At 35.0% G+C, this 17,601-nt stretch overlaps 3 protein-coding genes across 13 annotated transcripts in view; 1 reads left to right on the forward strand and 2 right to left on the reverse strand.

Moving 5' to 3' along the window:
• Positions 1-503: 503 nt before the first annotated feature.
• On the forward strand, positions 504-6,253 carry LOC108740095 (protein dimmed-like). The gene is made up of 6 exons (XM_025973710.1): positions 504-610; positions 1,324-1,395; positions 2,161-2,300; positions 3,024-3,159; positions 4,122-4,333; positions 6,020-6,253. The coding sequence occupies exons 1-6, from the start codon at positions 504-506 to the stop codon at positions 6,127-6,129; spliced, it is 777 nt and encodes a 258-aa protein (XP_025829495.1). The 3' UTR covers positions 6,130-6,253.
• Positions 6,254-6,319: 66 nt separating this feature from the next.
• LOC108740096 (protein IMPACT-like) lies at positions 6,320-7,386 on the reverse strand. The gene is made up of 2 exons (XM_018474290.2): positions 6,735-7,386; positions 6,320-6,676 (listed from the first exon to the last, which is right to left on the reverse strand). Exons 1-2 carry the CDS (start codon positions 7,320-7,322, stop codon positions 6,488-6,490), a joined length of 777 nt encoding a protein of 258 aa, XP_018329792.1. The 5' UTR covers positions 7,323-7,386; the 3' UTR covers positions 6,320-6,487.
• Positions 7,387-8,679: 1,293 nt separating this feature from the next.
• The window catches only part of LOC108740093 (afadin), a 161,465-nt gene continuing 152,543 nt past the window's right edge, over positions 8,680-17,601 (reverse strand). For 10 of the 11 annotated variants that reach the window (XM_025973738.1, XM_025973740.1, XM_025973737.1 and 7 more), the window contains 9 exons: positions 16,329-16,613; positions 15,672-16,098; positions 15,422-15,599; positions 15,030-15,358; positions 14,602-14,923; positions 11,864-12,248; positions 10,132-11,803; positions 9,684-10,010; positions 8,680-9,535 (listed from right to left, as the gene is read on the reverse strand). In XM_025973738.1, the coding sequence (XP_025829523.1) occupies positions 9,218-9,535; positions 9,684-10,010; positions 10,132-11,803; positions 11,864-12,248; positions 14,602-14,923; positions 15,030-15,358; positions 15,422-15,599; positions 15,672-16,098; positions 16,329-16,613 (4,243 nt within the window). In that variant the 3' untranslated portion in view covers positions 8,680-9,217. Of the gene's footprint in view, positions 9,536-9,683; positions 10,011-10,131; positions 11,804-11,863; positions 12,249-12,275; positions 14,271-14,601; positions 14,924-15,029; positions 15,359-15,421; positions 15,600-15,671; positions 16,099-16,328; positions 16,614-17,601 lie in introns of those variants that run through there. The other variant, XM_025973746.1, reaches the window with a different exon arrangement.

Below are 17,601 nucleotides of genomic sequence, written 5' to 3' on the forward strand. Positions count from 1 at the left end.
TTTTTTTAACACAATTAGTTGTAAATCCTACTAAAATATATACTAATAAAACACTTGGCAATCTTTTCATGAATTTATTGTGAAATGTCGATAGTTCTTTAGACAGTAGCTTATTGGGTAATTTTTTACATTAGTTGACATTGGAATTGAGACATGAGGTTTAGTCAGGTAGGTAGTACTCACCAAGTAAAGTAGTGTAGTAGTATTTACTAGAATTTTGNAATACGCTTCGATCGGAACTTCCACGATGTCGATATCATTTTTTGTTCGCGCAATATCGATCAGGAAAAAATATGACGACACGTACCTATATATACCGTACCTTCAAAATATGTTGAATGATTTTTATGATTCGACCCATTATAATAACTTCCATGTTTACTAACCAAAATATTGTAACCATAAGTACCGTTGTCTACCTACTACTAAGATAATGAATGATTGAAAAAGGGGAGATGTTTTCTTTAATTTCAGAAAGTTCACAATGTCCTGGAAGCTCTGCTATGTCAAGCACCGACTATTATGGAGGATTGCCGTACAGAATTCAAAGACATGCAGCCAATATAAGAGAAAGGAAAAGGATGCTGAGGTCTGCTATTGGACCCACCGGGTATCCATTTCTTATTACGAGTATGAAAACATTCGGTTAACATTTTGCAAATATTAATATACTGAATCGTAGTGCCTAACAAAATTATTATAGGAAAAAAGGATTAACAACATTTAAAATTACTTTTTATGTTAATAAATTTCTTACTATCAGTATTTAAATAACGGTGGATAGGAGAAATAGATCTGTAATCACTTCAAAATTTATCTAAAATCAGGCATTATATAGAAAAGGCCTTTTTTTCTAATGTCAAGTAATACCTATCTCTATCGGAGAAGAAAAGGTTAGAAGAAGCTTTCAAAATGAGGTCTTACAGGCGAATGATGAGGATTCCGTGGATAGAGAAGGTTAGAAATGAAATTAGAAAAAATAGGAGAACTCGTTAAGAAATAGGCGAGATAGGTTGGTAGGACATCTTCTCAGGTATGAAGGACTAGTCAGACATATTAGAGACAGAAGCAGGAATTAAGAGGAGTAGAGGTTGACCTACACTAAATTAAAATTCAGAAATAGTTAAGGATGTGGGATGTTCTAGTTTTAGGGAAATGCAACGATTAGCTCAAGATAAGAAAGAATGGAAGTGCTTGTACAACCAGTCTTAGAACTGACGATCTTAAGTTGATGAAGTAATATCTATACATGACACAAGAATATACAATTTTTACTTTCTCCTTTACTGTTAATATTTAACTAATTACTATTAATTAAATAAGTTTAGCTGATCGATATGGGCTTAACTCTAGCCGAACTCATCAACTTCCTGATTCTTCTTCATCGCCAGTAAAGTAAGTGCCTTAATTTTCCATAAAAGGAAAACATATTTTTCAACTTCGACAATGCAGTCATAAAGAAAGAATAACCAAAATCAGAGAGTCTTCACAAAATTCCTCAGTTATTAATAGAACGAAAAAAATATTAATGAAAGTATTAAGTACAATAATTGGTATGTGTCCTAAGTCTTAATTTTAGGAAGAGTAGTAGTTGCATTTTCGTTGCATTCATATCATTTTCTGTCAATTTTTAGAGCTATTTTTTTTACATTATGAAGGGCCCCCCTCGTTCTATTTAATGCAAACTATTCAAATGATAATTTTAAATCGTTAATAAATGTATCAAGGTGTTTATAAATGTCTGTTTCCTGACAATAAAATATCAAAACACTATGATATTAAATACGTAGGAATTTCCAGAACCTCCGCATTCTTTTCCTAAGACAATTGTGTTATTATCAATCCAAAGAAGTGTAACATTAACCTACTTTAATATTTAGGGCGTGCTAAAACTAATTTGTAACCATGATTTAAAAATATAACACAACTGAATGGTAACGGAGCGAATTTGTTATGTTGGGGTTAAAAAAAAGGAAACGCGTTCATTTATTTTGTATATCCTTCCATTCAAACCAAAAACGTTTTATTTATGGATTTTTTTATATATCAAGGAAATCAGTTATCGCAGGATTTGCTAATCTATGGAGGAATTGCCTGATTTTTAAAAGATTTTCCGATTTTTTCATATTTGGATTTATACTCAATTAATAAAAATTTTAGCTTTCATTACGGTGGATATGGTGGTAATGCCGGAGGAGAATTGTCAGAAGATGAAGTATCAGATTTGCCAAGTTGTGCGTTCGCAACAAGATCTACAACAGTGCAGCATCACTACCTTACATCTCTGCATCATCCAGCAGGTACGTTAAATTAAAAACAAATTAATTGGATTACCATATGGCTACAACATTTTCTATTGAGATTCATAATCTTACCATGCTTAGATTTACGGATGATATAGATATAGGAGTATAAGTAACGCCTAGCAAAAGAAGGAATCAAAGATAGCTTTAAATAAAGTGGAAGCTATATTGACATGAGAATATGCTATGAAAATTAATAAAAACAAGCCGTGGGATAAGTCTGGACTCCGTGTATCGCATCTCAGGTTTGACCCTTAAGGTCCACACGAATAACTTCCCTGCTAGTGCAAATATACAGTTTCTACTACTTTTACTTATTTCAAAATATCGAGTTACATCAGAACCAATTAGATCAGATAAATATTTTTCAAGAATTTCCATATTTTACTAATTTTCAGTCTTTTTGTTTAAACATAAAAACAAATCGACCGAATGTTATATAATTTATTTCGGATCATATTGCCCGTAATACGCTTCGATCGGAACTTCCACGATGTCGATATCATTTTTTGTTCGCGCAATATCGATCAGGAAAAAATATGACGACACGTACCTATATATACCGTACCTTCAAAATATGTTGAATAATTTTTATGATTCGACCCATTATAATACCTTCCATGTTTACTAACCAAAATATTGTAACCATAAGTACCGTTGTCTACCTACTACTAAGATAATGAATGATTGAAAAAGGGGAGATGTTTTCTTTAATTTCAGAAAGTTCACAATGTCCTGGAAGCTCTGCTATGTCAAGCACCGACTATTATGGAGGATTGCCGTACAGAATTCAAAGACATGCAGCCAATATAAGAGAAAGGAAAAGGATGCTGAGGTCTGCTATTGGACCCACCGGGTATCCATTTCTTATTACGAGTATGAAAACATTCGGTTAACATTTTGCAAATATTAATATACTGAATCGTAGTGCCTAACAAAATTATTATAGGAAAAAAGGATTAACAACATTTAAAATTACTTTTTATGTTAATAAATTTCTTACTATCAGTATTTAAATAACGGTGGATAGGAGAAATAGATCTGTAATCACTTCAAAATTTATCTAAAATCAGGCATTATATAGAAAAGGCCTTTTTTTCTAATGTCAAGTAATACCTATCTCTATCGGAGAAGAAAAGGTTAGAAGAAGCTTTCAAAATGAGGTCTTACAGGCGAATGATGAGGATTCCGTGGATAGAGAAGGTTAGAAATGAAATTAGAAAAAATAGGAGAACTCGTTAAGAAATAGGCGAGATAGGTTGGTAGGACATCTTCTCAGGTATGAAGGACTAGTCAGACATATTAGAGACAGAAGCAGGAATTAAGAGGAGTAGAGGTTGACCTACACTAAATTAAAATTCAGAAATAGTTAAGGATGTGGGATGTTCTAGTTTTAGGGAAATGCAACGATTAGCTCAAGATAAGAAAGAATGGAAGTGCTTGTACAACCAGTCTTAGAACTGACGATCTTAAGTTGATGAAGTAATATCTATACATGACACAAGAATATACAATTTTTACTTTCTCCTTTACTGTTAATATTTAACTAATTACTATTAATTAAATAAGTTTTAAAGCGACTTAACTTTCTACGATATATTTTTGAAATATCTTTTGTAACTACTTTGAATACTCATAAAATGACAAAATATTTAAAAAGGAAAACCGTCTTAACTATTTTGACAATAATCTCGGATTGCGCTCCTTGAAGGACTAATTTTCATTAATTTTTTTTTCTACTTCAACTTACGATTAGAAATTTATTTTCGAAAATATTATGTTTAACCATCAATTATCTGACGTACTTGTGTCTTATAGCAGTATAAACTCCGCTTTTGACGAACTGCGTATGCATGTTCCCACATTTCCCTACGAAAAGCGACTAAGTAAAATCGACACCCTTCGATTGGCTATAGCCTACATAGCCCTTCTGAGAGAAGTCTTGACCGCCGACTGTGATCCATTAACTTATGTCGAGAAATGTTTAAGGGGTGAAATTAAAGCAGACAGGGCTCATTGGAATACAAGTGGTAAGTATTTCGATATTAACTAATGATAGCAAAAGTAATTCTTTCTTCAGTACTTTTGTACTACCTTTCAATACATATACCTGCAAATATACTTTTTTAACAGTATAATTTAAAATGCACTTAGCATTTTTGTTGCAATTAACAAAATATTCCATTATAATAAACTCAAAGCAATGCAATGAAACTTTCAAAATTATTAGAGTGCAAATACTCATTATAATATTGTTGATCTAGTTGAATTATAAATTGAATAACTTTAAAGATCTTCCAGTTTATGTCCTTTTTTACATAATCCTCAATACTTTATATTTATGGAATGTAAATCAAAAATAAAATGTTAAACAAATTTTTAATCAAGTCATTAAACTGCATTAAATTTCCTGAATTTTGGTGAAAACCGCATTTAAATCGGTTAAGAAATAACTGAGTTATGCGTTTTAAAGTATGTGTATGTATCCCTATTACTCTAATTCATAATATAGTGGCGCCTAACACTGTTTACATCCGTATTCCTTTAAGTGCATTTGCATTAAATTTGACCTACTTTTAATCAATGGAATGATGGCCGCCGATGCAATAGCCAATAAGATGCATCGAAACGCATCCAGCTAGTTTATAACAATTAAACTTACATATCTGAATCAGTCACCCTCGGTGCTATGGTAGAGTGTACTTCGTTGCATATTTTAAGTTATAACTACGTAAAAATCTTAATTATTTTTTCAATAAAATTAGTTAGCAAATATTCTATAATATTATTAAAATTTATTGTATGAGATATTTACTTACCACACAATGCAACTATTCTTGATTTAAATATTTAATATAATTATGACTATAAAATGTTATTTCTGTTGCAGTAATTTATGATACGCACAAACACGTTTAAGGGAAAGAGGGGTTTAATTTGGTTAAAAGTAAACTAATTTAAAAATCCGCAACTAATTTTTTTATATATAAATGTTATTAATACAATTATTAACTAATTTACTTAAAAGAATATGGGCTTTCTCTACCGTCATGGGTTAATTTAACAGACACCAAGGATGACTCCCAAAAATGCCTCGTCGAGAGCCATTTAAATTACCAAACCTATTCGTATATACATACATAGACCAAAACGCAGGAATTATTAAGAAAATTACCATATAAACAAATCACACTAAAGCTCCTACCTTTTTATGTGCAACGATGCGTTTGCAAGTTATTGGCAGGATGTCTGATGCATTTTATATCTACTAACAATCTTATAAAACCTTCAATACTAAACAGATATACTGACACAAACATCTTTCTAATAAAAGCACAAACGTGCCAGAACGAGTTCGTTATCACACCATGAGGTCACGACTGTTTTTTGTTGCTGAAATGATGTAGTGAGGCAAAAAAACATCGTTTAACTCGATTTGTACCTATTATACACCGTACTTTCTCGTTAGTTTGAAATAATGGAATAAATATAAATCGTTTTACTTTACAGGGTGTTGCGCATAATGCGCAAAGGTTTATTACGAAATAAAGTTTCTGTTATAAACTTTTTTTTACTAATTTTACTAACACCCACAGTCAGTTGATTGAGCGGTACTGATTGATTAAAAATGCAAGTTAGAATAATTCTCTTTACTCTTCCCATTATTTTTAATAATTATATTATTAATTAGTATATAAAAAAAACCTTTTCCGCAGATTTAACGGCCCGACTGTCATGGATAAACTGGGAAAACCTGGGAGTGAACCCAGGAAGAAGAAGTACTTTAAATGCTTTAGGTTTAACGGCAGATAGTTTAAACCATTAATTTAAAAACATAATCGATATTCAAAATGCATGTAAAAAAATTGTAACTGTGATGTAAATGCAACCCTATTATGTAAGTGCAATACATTCCTGTAATAGCTGATAAATAAATACATACATACATATAAAACATTAAAACGTCCGGTTATTTCCTTATTAGGAAACAGTTTAATTACATTAAAGCCTTATCCTTTTGTTCTGAATTTTTATTTTTAAAGTAACTATATTAACAGTATATTAACAATTGTATAAAATAAATACAACATTTTTGAGCAAAAGCAAAATTTCTATTGATACTGATACTCAATTAGAAAAATTACTTCACAACCAATAACAGAAACAAAATGATTAAAGTAATGTTATTTAATAAAATTTGCTTGCTGTAATACTTGTCTTGCAGCATTATTTATGTGCTGGAAACGTTTAGGTCCTAGATGGACTCCTCCATACCACCTTGTGACAACAACAACCACATTAGTAACATCCACAATTTGCAGCAAATGTAACAAACGCTGGCCAGCATGAGTCTCACCATCATCGTCATAATCCTGTATCACATATTTATTGTTATTTGTAAACATAATTCAGATTAGAAATTTGTTTTACCTGATACCAAATATCGTCACGTTTAACTCGATAAGCACTAATATTATGTGTAGCTTGGGCAATTTTTTTATTTTGTTTTAGGAAATTTATAAACTTGTTAACTTCTATTTCGCTATAAACAGAACATGCATGCCCCTGAAAAACACTTTTTCTGTCTTCAATAACTGATCCATGAGTTACATCAAATTTAACTAAATTCTCGTCTTCTACTACGACTTCTTTTTTAGTTTGTATTTCTTTTGGTATTTTAATTTCATCTGCCTTTTTCGTAGTTTGTACTACTTCTAACAGTTTTTCAAGCCATTGGAATATAATCGGTGTCCCACAATTTTCATTAAATATTCGTTTAAATTCATCGTCTATTTCTCTTTTCACTTTTGAATCTAAAGCTGGAGCAAGAAGTTGATAAGCAGGGGGGCTCTCCGAAGGGTAGCTTTTATTTAAGGTTATATATACCTGCACTTCGGAATCCACATGAAAAGTAAAACTGTCCTCTATTCCCTGATCAGCTTCCCACTGGGAACCATAAATCGCACTTAAAGCTTCAATTTCGTCCTTTTGTAGAGAAATATTACTGTTCAAGTCCATCTTTTATAACTACGTTACTTTTTAAATGTTCTTGACGTTTGAAGTTATGCTACCAAATATACACATGTGCATTTTGAAAATGTGGAAGTGGTTACAGGAACTACAGGAGCATAGTTTTTTTTTTCAAAATTGTACAAATATATTTTCCTTTTCCCATTTAGACTCGATTTATAATAATGAGTAACTGACAATTAAAAGCTAATATATCATATTCAGACGTGCCCGTTTAAAGCTTGATACCAAAACCATATCACATAAAGTTTCCTTCACTTTTTAATGTTGGGATGTCAAGTTAACTACATAATAATTGATTAAGTTAATTATTTAATAATTAAGACGGTAGTCGAAAAGTTAAAAAGGAGAATATACCACATATTTCGCACAGAGTAAATTGATATACATTTAGTGTAGCACTTTCAAAATACACAAAACACACGACGTAAATTTTTGTTTTGGAAAAAATCTGCTGATTTTTTCTGTACTTTACCTGACTTTACTTTCGCATAAACTCACTTTATACGTTAGCACAGCAAGTTTAAAATTCCAACCAGAGCGTAAACGCAATTGCTAGTTATCACATACGCATTTATTAATTAAATCTAGCTGAAAAGCTTTCAAATTTAGCACAACACAACCGTGATTTTGTGTTGCTTTATGAAATCTAAATTAAGAGAAAAAAAGCAGTAACAGGAGAAAAACTGTAAGGAAATAACAGCGAAACGTCTTACCTTTTATGGCGAGGAATTCACACATCAAATTCAAATCTAATGGCAAAAAGGGTAAGCAATGAACAGTATATAGAAAAAAAAAACAAAAAAAAAAAACAATTAACTGCAATATATTTATGTGAATTATTGATATGAAATGTAAAGTGTCCCTCAGGACTACATTCATTACAGATTTCTCCAGATCCTACTTATAAACAATGTACAATTCTTATTTACAGCACTTGTCAAAACCATTAAGACATTCGATTATGTTTGAAAAAATCTCAATATAGATTTTTATAAATTCTACAATACTAATAGTAGTGTAGTTTNGATGATGAAAACAGCATGAATATAGAGTTAAAAATGGGGAGGTATTAGAAAAAGTAAAAAAAAATGACGCTGTGAAAGTCAATAAAAAATAGGAGAGATAGGATGGTAGGGCATCTTCTAAGATATAAATGGCTAGTTAAAGACAGAATCAAAAACATGAATAGAGGGATTGAGGAAGATTTGGATTAGAGTGCTGCTCATAATTAGTTAACGAAATTCAAACCAGAATTTTTTTTTATTTTATTTTGTATTATCAATGTTTTATGTCCCCTATTAACAAGGATCGTTGACCCACAAATTTTATCCTGGACCGTTGTATACGTTTCACTTCTCCAGCTGTATGTACTTAATAGTAATATATTTAATTACAATATTGGTACACTAACTAGAGATAATATCACTCCATTAAGCCACTAATTTTATAGAATGAGAAAGATTCAAAATACGACATAGTATAGTTTAAAAACCACTTTCGTTATTTTGATGTGTCCAATACTGTCCCGTCTATAAAACTTTATATTAATTTTCATGCAGAAAACAAATATAATCATTCTAATTTCACCGGGGTTAATACTAATGAGAAGACTTTTCGAAATGAAAATTCCAAAAACTAATTCGTTGTAAATTTATGAAAATAACTTTGTTCAAGTTCCTATTCACAGAAAGAGTCAGAAAATAAGATTTTTTTTCTAATTATCTAAAATGGGCATTAGAATTTTTCATGTTGTCAAAAAGTATTAACGAAAAATCTTACCGGCTGTCGTCATATCGAAATAAGCTTCGTGTTCTTCACGCTACGTCATCGAAAGTACAAAGGTCTTATCGAGCAAATGTTTCCTGTTCTTAATTTATTTTTCAGTGAACGAGACCGGAGCCGGGTGATCCGAGATTGTCGATTTCGCGCTGCGCCCTCGAAATTTTGCTCTTATCTTTCGGCGTACCCGCTTCACCCGTTTCCATGGCAAACATTTTCATTTTTTCTTTGAACGACAACTTTTCAGGTACCGTTTCGGGTTTGCACTGTGCTTGTTGTTCCGCCAATCTTCTAGTACGCGGGTCACGGTACACCTCTTGGGCTCCTATTACCCCTGGAGTTGCTTGTGCAAGCCCGTGGGGTGAATCGACGGGGGTTGTGGGAGATGCCAGCATTGACTCAGCTTGTCTTATAAAGCTCTATAAAGATATGTTAAACATAATAAAACACATTAAAGCGTTTAGAAAAAATAGATAAATAACATAACTTAAAATTACAAAAAATCTCGCATACAGAATAAGTAACAATAACAAACTGAGGTAGAGCAAAAAATAAACTCAAACTTACGTTGGGATCTTCCCTTATGGGTTCTTCAATGACGAGCGTTTTTGGAGGAGAAGTTGTAACAGTCGCGGACGAATCGTCAAAAGTCACCCTCTTAATTGCCTCCTTATTATGCATTGACATTACAGCAAAGCTTGAACCTCTTTCGGGCGGAGGTGGGGGTACTTCTGGTTCAACTGTGTGATTGTTTGCAACGCCAGGTTTCAATATCGACGGAGGATGTTCAATCTTCGACATTATCGGTGTCGTATGAGTTGTTACGGTTGTATTAATACTGGAGGAGGCAGGAGGCTGAACGGACTGAATCGATGGAGTTGATGTGGGACTTTCCTGCAAATAGAACGAAAATGTAATACCTTACATATTAAGTCTTCGGCAGTAATTGTTTTTTAAATATTGGTAATAAAACATAAACAACATGGAAGTGGGATTTTGAAATATAATCGTTTACCTTTTCTTCGGTATCGTCATCATCCTGTTCTGCTGCTTCGAGTGCTCTCCTCTGAAACTCTCTCTCTAACTGTAACACCCGTAATTGCTCCTCTTGCTGTGGTGTACGGTACGGTAATGACATAAGTTCTCTAATTTGTTGCTCCTGCCATTGACGTGCCTGTTCTCGCCTCATTTCCGCTTGTTTTTCCTGTTCTTCGCGAGCCCAAGGATCTCGTACCGGCAACTTGTTCTGAACATTATTACAATTCGGATAGAACGCCATTTTAGGCGGGTCATGCATACTAGCTGTATACAGAGGATGCGTAGTGGGAGGTGGGAGTTCGGGAGGATCTTCAATTTTGCGAGTGTTTTTCACTACAAGATTCGGGTGTGATTTTGATGTTGTAGGGGTTGTTTGAGTTCCGCTATAATATGCAGGCTGGGGTACGTAACTATTCAGCGGTTGATTAAGATTCATAGTTTGGAGATTTTGGACGTTTTTGTCCATTTGCATTTGGTAATTTTGAGGCTGGTGTTGCGGATGGAAGTGTTGATGTTGCGGACCTGTGGGTACAGACGGAGAGAGGACACGATTTTGCCTTCTGCGCAATTCTTCGCCCATTTCGACCAATTTTGCTTGACCTCTTATGTTTGAACGCAAATCATCTTTACGCTCGTCGTTATAACGAAGTTGAGACAGTTCAATTTTGGAGCTCTCTTGTGATCTTATATTCCCACTACTTGCGTATCTCATCATTTCACCACCAGGAGTATTGTTGTTGATGGTATGCTGTTTAAGTAAATCATCACTTCGGGATGTCCTCATTTCGTTCTGAATTCGTTCCTCTGGTTGTATTCGGTGATGGTATTGTTGTGCCTGGGCAATATTATTAGAACTCGAGTATCTCATCATTTCTTCAGTTCTATTGAACTGAGAATGCCTGAGGACATCTTCACGTAACAAACCACCTCCACTGTATCGATGAGGTTCATCTGGATGGCGTCCGCCAGGATGAACGTGACCGTTAGAATAACTTTGAACACTTTGTGTTGGACTTGGGTATGAGTTGTTAGTATTAGGAACGTACTGTCCATTATTAGGATAACTTTGTTTCATATTCACTTCGGTTTCATGGGATTTTGGATAGTGATTTTGGTTTGGTCCCGAGTAACTTTGGTTTTGTGGCTGACCTCCATAACCACTATGGCCGTAAGACTGCTTTTGAACATTATAAATGTGGTTCTGGTGAGGGTGACTTGTAAAATTCTCGGGTGGTTGGCCTGGATGGTGTTGATTAGTTTGTCCTCCGTAATTCTGATTGGTGTATGGTGAATTATAGTTCTGATCATAGTTTTGAACGCCATGTCCTCTATTATATTGACCTTGTGGAGACACCCCGTAGCCACTAGTATTGTTAGGACTTCCGTAGCTACTATTTACAGGCGGTTTGTGGTTAAAAGTTAGCGGATACTGTTGGTTAACACTTGGAAAAGAACCAGAACGAGAATCATCGTTCTGAAGACGTTGGGTTGTAGGGGGACTTTTGAGATTTGGAATTGACTGATGTAAATTAGAACGTATTGCAGGAGACTGCACAGACGCTTGAGGATAATAAGCGGATACAGGTCGCTGAGGATTATTTTGAACTGTTGACTGTAAAGAATTCTGAGAGCTTCTTAATGCTGACGTCCTGTAACAAAATGGATCGTACATGGAATAAAAAAAATTATAAATACCAATTTTTATTTACCTGTCGCCCAACTGTTGAGGGTTTGGTATATTATTACGATAAACACTGAGATTTTGATAAAAACCGGAGTCCTGATGGAGGTTGTGTGTTGAACGACTTCGAAGATTATTGACAGGATTGTTCACTGGGTTGCTGCTAATCACTTGAGGAGCACTACCACCACCCCCACCACTACCAACAACGGCGCTGTTCGTATTGATGCTATTATTCGAGGAAGTTCGGCTGTAGCCGGGGTTGAAGACATCGTGGGCTCCGCCACCTACTCTAGAAGGCTGCTCTGCACCAGGTGAAATATGATGCAGAGCAGGTACAGACTTTGAAGAAGGAATACTACGTTCAGAATCTACTCGCGATGGAAGATCTCGCTCTGACATGCGCCTAGGACCTAGAACGCGAAACAGTATGTCAAACGAACAATATTTGCTACAAAAAAATTAAGAGAAAAATAATGGAACACAATGAATTATGACAAAATCTCCTGCAGTTTATACTACGATTAATAATAATTAAAACTGACAGGAAATTTTTACTTAATGATATATCAAAGTTAGCAGCCACTTGTTAAACATTTTAAAAAAGGACTGCTAAGTCTGTTTATGTGGCGATTAGCTAACATCACATACTATGCTAAAACACAAATAATAAATAAAAAGGAAGAGGCTTTTCAGATCTATGAAACACTGATTGAATGCACTGTGCTCAAGATGTAAATAAAACAGATCAAGTCTAATAAAAACAAGCGAACGTCTGCTGAACAATATTACATATATACACTAATAAAAATAAAAAGGTACGAACAAGGTGCAACATGGATCTCCAATCTTACGATCGAAACTAGCTAAACGCAAGCGCAGTTCTGATTCTTCTATGCTGTCTTTATTTATATTATCGCAACTGAAGAATTTGCGGTCTGCGTTTAGCAATGAACTCCTAAGTACCAGAGGGCAAGTATTTCCGGCATTTTTGCAACATTTTCTAACTATATGATGTTTAGATTTTAAGTCAGAGCAGCTTTTCCAACCTTTAGAAGACATGTTTTTGCACGTTATATCATCATGCAACTTTTCTGTGCACAGTTTATCGTTTTTAGGTCTCCTAACTATATATGATTCAGGAAACTTTTTACTCCTGGTCCATGTTTTACTTTTATCCTGGCTAAGTTTCTCCAAGCTGCCGAAACGAACCAAATGATTCATGAAAGGAAGAGGTACGGTGTCGCTATGGCGTCTATTTCCTATAGGTCTGTCAGTCTTATGGTTAATGTGAGCATTAAATAATTGATCCCTGTTGACTTTTAGTATGCCTTTGAGTTTCTTTGTGGGTGGGAACGATTTGCTAGCTGGTACTGTTGTCTTATTGGAATTGAAATTGGTCCCGACTGTTTCAGTTCTGAATTTCTTATTGAATATGCAATTATCAAACGAACACTCGTGATAAAAAGAATCATCACTTATTTTGGTTAAGTTTTTTTCTGAAGAATGTTTATTTATATCAGCTTTCGTAATTTTTGGCGACAAATCACTTTCAGATTTAAATTTCACACAAGGAACTTTATTTCTAGTAGAAAAACTTTCATCCTCATTTACAGCCAATGACGTTTCGCTGTTCTTTTTGTCAACCTTCTTTAAGCAAAGTCGAATACCCGTTTTTGAATCGGATCCACTAATACTCCAATCATAAAGAACTTTCAAAACTTCTCGTCGCTCATAATCATTTAGTTTGTTATCGTCCAATCTTTCTGCGCTAAAGCTTTTTGGCTTGGACAATATATCATCATTAAGTTGAGGAAAACTAGATGAGCTTCCGAAACTGTGTCTTTTTGCCATAACATGTTCAAAATGTTTTGCAAGCACTTTAACGTGTCCTTCTCTAACATAATCTGGAGATTTCCATCTTTTAATAGGTGTATTGGGATCTATTTGTGTAAGATCCAGATTAGATTCATGAATGTTACTACTCATACTTGACGTAGAACTAGACAACTCTTGTAATGAAGATGAAATGCGATATTGACTGTTGAATCGTTTTCCACCGACTCGTAAAAGATTCGAGGCACTGCCGCCAAAAATACCGTAATTTGCTAAGCATTTCTCTGTCCTGTCTAGAGACAGACTCCTTTGACTTCGTGGTTCTCTTACGGGAACAGAATGTGCAGAAAATGTACCAATTTCAATTGTTTTTGGAACAGGTTCAGAAAAATCTGTAACTTCGACGCTTATTTCCGGTGCCTGTTCGACATGTATACGAGGAACAACCAATTTGGTTAATTCAGCTTTATACAGACTATCATCTGAATTGAAAAAGACGTTCGATTTGGGTTTGAACGCGGGAGCAGATCGAGAGTAGAATTTCGGGGTGTTTGTGAGCGAATCTTCGGAATCGTGGTAATAATGTGGATAATCCCAAGCTGCATGTCAAAAGGGAAAAAAGCAAATGCTTAATTCTAGCCTACATTATAATTTTTTAGCCTACAAAAAATTAGTATGTTTACGCTTGATTTGGCGATACAAAGTAATCAATTAATGAGGTACCTAGTAAATGATGGCACTTGCAACTGCATCTGTAACCTTTTGCTTGACCGAAGAAAAAATTTTTAATTAATACTTCTTGATCAGCTACTAATTTCATTAAGTAACCAAATTATTGTTACATTAATTTTTTCAATATATATTACTACAAACCGGCATTTAACGAAGACATCAATAAAACAATTCTAGAATTATATGACAATCACTTACCTCTGTTGGGTGTTGGACTGGGCTGTTGCAAAAGGGTAGCCAGTCCGTGATAAACAGCACCTCCCTTTGCTACTTCCAATGTTACCACACTTCCTGTTCTTACAAGGAATTCTGCTGCCTTTTCTTGCGTTATTCCTAAAAGTGACTGTCCATCTACAGATAACAGTTGATCTCCAGCGGCTAATCTTCCATCACGATCGGCAGCTCCCCCTGGGACAACTGACTTTATGTAAATTCCCAGTCGCTCCTGTCCCGCCCCTTTTGCAGCTACAATCGATAGTCCCATTCCGCCTCCTGCTTTGTGGAGCCTTATCACCTGTATCTAATAAAAGAAACAATTTCTTAAGCATTATTCAACTTAAATTTTCTAACGATAACATCTCTGGCTATAAGAAAAGTTAAAAAAAAAAAACCGAAGACGTATTAACCTCTGGTTGTGTAGTGCTAAGAGCTGAAGGCGGCCTGGGAGCATTCATATAGACTGTCCAATGTCCGGAACTTGTTGGTTGGGTAGCTAGACGGCACAGTCCAGAAACTTGGAGAGGTTGTAGGAAGTCAGCGAGTCCAGGAGGGACACCTTGAACAACATCACAACTAAAACCGTCATCTGGAAGAAGTAATTGCAACGGTGGAGCGGGATCTTCATGTAATCGCACTTCACGACCTTCAGCTCTCGCTAGTTCATCAGCAACGCCCTCTGCCGCACGAGCTGCTTGTTCTAACATTGCTGGCGGTGCCACTTGTTCACCTGGTTCAGCTATACAATAAAATAATTTAAGTTATATGCTTTGATAACCGCCTATTTTAGCTAACTTCCCACCTTTATACTGTGTAAGCAAAGCCCTAAGTTGTAATGAATTCAGCTTAAAACAAGCCGCTGATAAATTGGCCAGTTCTTCAGCTGTACTCTTCGGGGCTTGTAGTAAATGGGCACATTGGACAATTTTGGCAAGATGACATTCGGCGGCCAATTCTAATCCTTGAGACTCAGCCCAAGCCTTCAAATAAGAATAAACACACTTTAGTAATCCACTTATAATACGAACTAAAAAAAAAAAAAGAGATTGTACCTGTAAGTTTCTCAACTTGTTAAAAAGTTTCACGCCAAAGCTGCGATTGCACAGGGCCGGATTGTTAATAATAGCGGAAAGGGCTCTCGCCGAGATCCAGTGAAAAAGTTGCGAAAACAGTTGAATGGTAAGGGCGGCGTTTACGCGACACTTGCGCAATAGGTTCATTGCGACACCAAGTACGTTGACGACATCTCGAGGATGGTCGTCACCCGTACCACTACCATCTGACACCAGATTGCCCATAACCGCGTTCAGTTCGCCTGTAAGACACGCCACCAGATTTCGGAATGCCAATTGAACGGCGTCGGCAAGAGTGTCTTGGGCCTGGATTGAAAACGCACTTACGTGTCTATCAGACTTGAGAAAATGAAGAAGTTCGCTGGCGTTCGCAAGCCAAAATGCCTGGGATGTACTTTCGGTGCTTCTGAAAAGAAAACCAAAAATAAAAGAAAAAAGAAAATATTAAGAGACTTGCAGTCATTCAATCACTTCAGTATAGTTACTAAAGTTAATATTTTGTTTGATATTTTTATTCGGCTATTATTTTAAATTAGTAGCATTTTGTCAAAGTTCGTATAGTTTTGTCTTCATGTTAGGAGGTATAAAAAAAACTTTCAATATATTGCAAGTGGTAAGTGGTTTTGGAATGCTTACCTATCTTGGACGGTGTGCCTGATAAGCATTGCCGCGTGCTGAAGTAGGAGGGTGAGCTTGTGCGCTCTTTCGGTTGGGGTGAGTTCGGGCCGATAGTGGGTGGAGGCGCGATATCGAGCGCACAGGTAAAGAGTGTAGGCGGGTGCTAGACGAAACGTCGGCGTCGTCACATCAAGGTGAGTGATTACACGCGCCAAAAATTGTTCTTGAGGCTCCTCCGGGAACTCCAGAACCGCTGGCAAGATTGGATCTTGACCACGGGGATAGCGGTCTATGCCGCTTAATCTGGAAAAATAACAAGGATAAAAAATTACCTACTTTCACATAGGTGGCATCTTGTATTAATGTACATCCCCTTTCAGTTAGAAGAATGAATCCTTAATTTAATTTTGGTGCGTTTTTTGGGATTTACAACGAAGGGAGGAGAATGAAATTTATATTATTCGAGAATCGATCAGTCGAATATCGATTTATATTAATAATATTAATACACAGAGTATAAAAATATTAACTATGCATGAAAACAAACATTGATGTATTATAAATTATTAATGTAAGAAAATTAAGAAAGAATTACTGTATCATTACTGGATCATATCTTACCTTTAATGTGTCGGTAGCTAAAAATACATGAAAACACTCGAATACAATAGACAAAAAAGATATCAAGCAGAAAATTTAACAAGCGCACATGGTACCAACTTACTGCTTACGTGACGTCATTCTGAGATCGTTTACATATGTCGAGTCTTCTGAGCTATCCATTTTTAGCAAGAACAGAAAATAAAACCAATGCAGATGATAGAGAATTGTGTACTCATATGCAAGTATGTATTTATTGTTTGATAAATTTTAGCCATAGAATAAACGGTAGGTACCCATTTTTATCTAATCTGGGAATAATTGATTTATCGAACAGGAAATCAATAATTCTATGCATATTTGGGAAGTATTTAACAATGAAAAATTTTAGGATTATAAAATTCTATAGCATGTGGTTGTCTCAGGGGTTATTATGGTAGACTAAAAACATTAGTGGAACAAAACAGAAATCTAATTTGGGAAATACTATACTCAAAGAGAGCATAATTAATGATGGAGTACAAAGACGAGCATTTAAATGTTAATTGGCCCAAAAAAATATTTGTGAAAGGTGTAAAACTTGCTGATATCTCTTTTTACCTTACCATGATACAATAATCCACCAGGAAGACCACCATGATAAAACACAAACTCCTGGTTTAAGCAAAGTACACAAACATTTCCCGTTGTT

Source organism: Agrilus planipennis, unplaced genomic scaffold (assembly GCF_000699045.2).
Source record: "Agrilus planipennis isolate EAB-ADULT unplaced genomic scaffold, Apla_2.0 scaffold55, whole genome shotgun sequence".
In the NCBI taxonomy this organism is placed as follows: Eukaryota; Metazoa; Arthropoda; class Insecta; order Coleoptera; family Buprestidae; genus Agrilus; species Agrilus planipennis.

Bases quoted from the DNA above. Each gene is read 5' to 3' on its own strand.
- LOC108740096 (XM_018474290.2), bottom strand. From the start codon at position 7,322: ATGGACTTGAACAGTAATATTTCTCTACAAAAGGACGAAATTGAAGCT. The intron at 6,677-6,734 runs GTAAAACAAATT...TATGTGATACAG, and splicing joins GTGACGATATTTGGTATCAG to GATTATGACGATGATGGTGA.
- LOC108740095 (XM_025973710.1), top strand. From the start codon at position 504: ATGTCAAGCACCGACTATTATGGAGGATTGCCGTACAGAATTCAAAGA. The intron at 1,396-2,160 runs GTAAGTGCCTTA...TAAAAATTTTAG, and splicing joins TCTTCTTCATCGCCAGTAAA to CTTTCATTACGGTGGATATG. The intron at 3,160-4,121 runs GTATCCATTTCT...TGTGTCTTATAG, and splicing joins TCTGCTATTGGACCCACCGG to CAGTATAAACTCCGCTTTTG.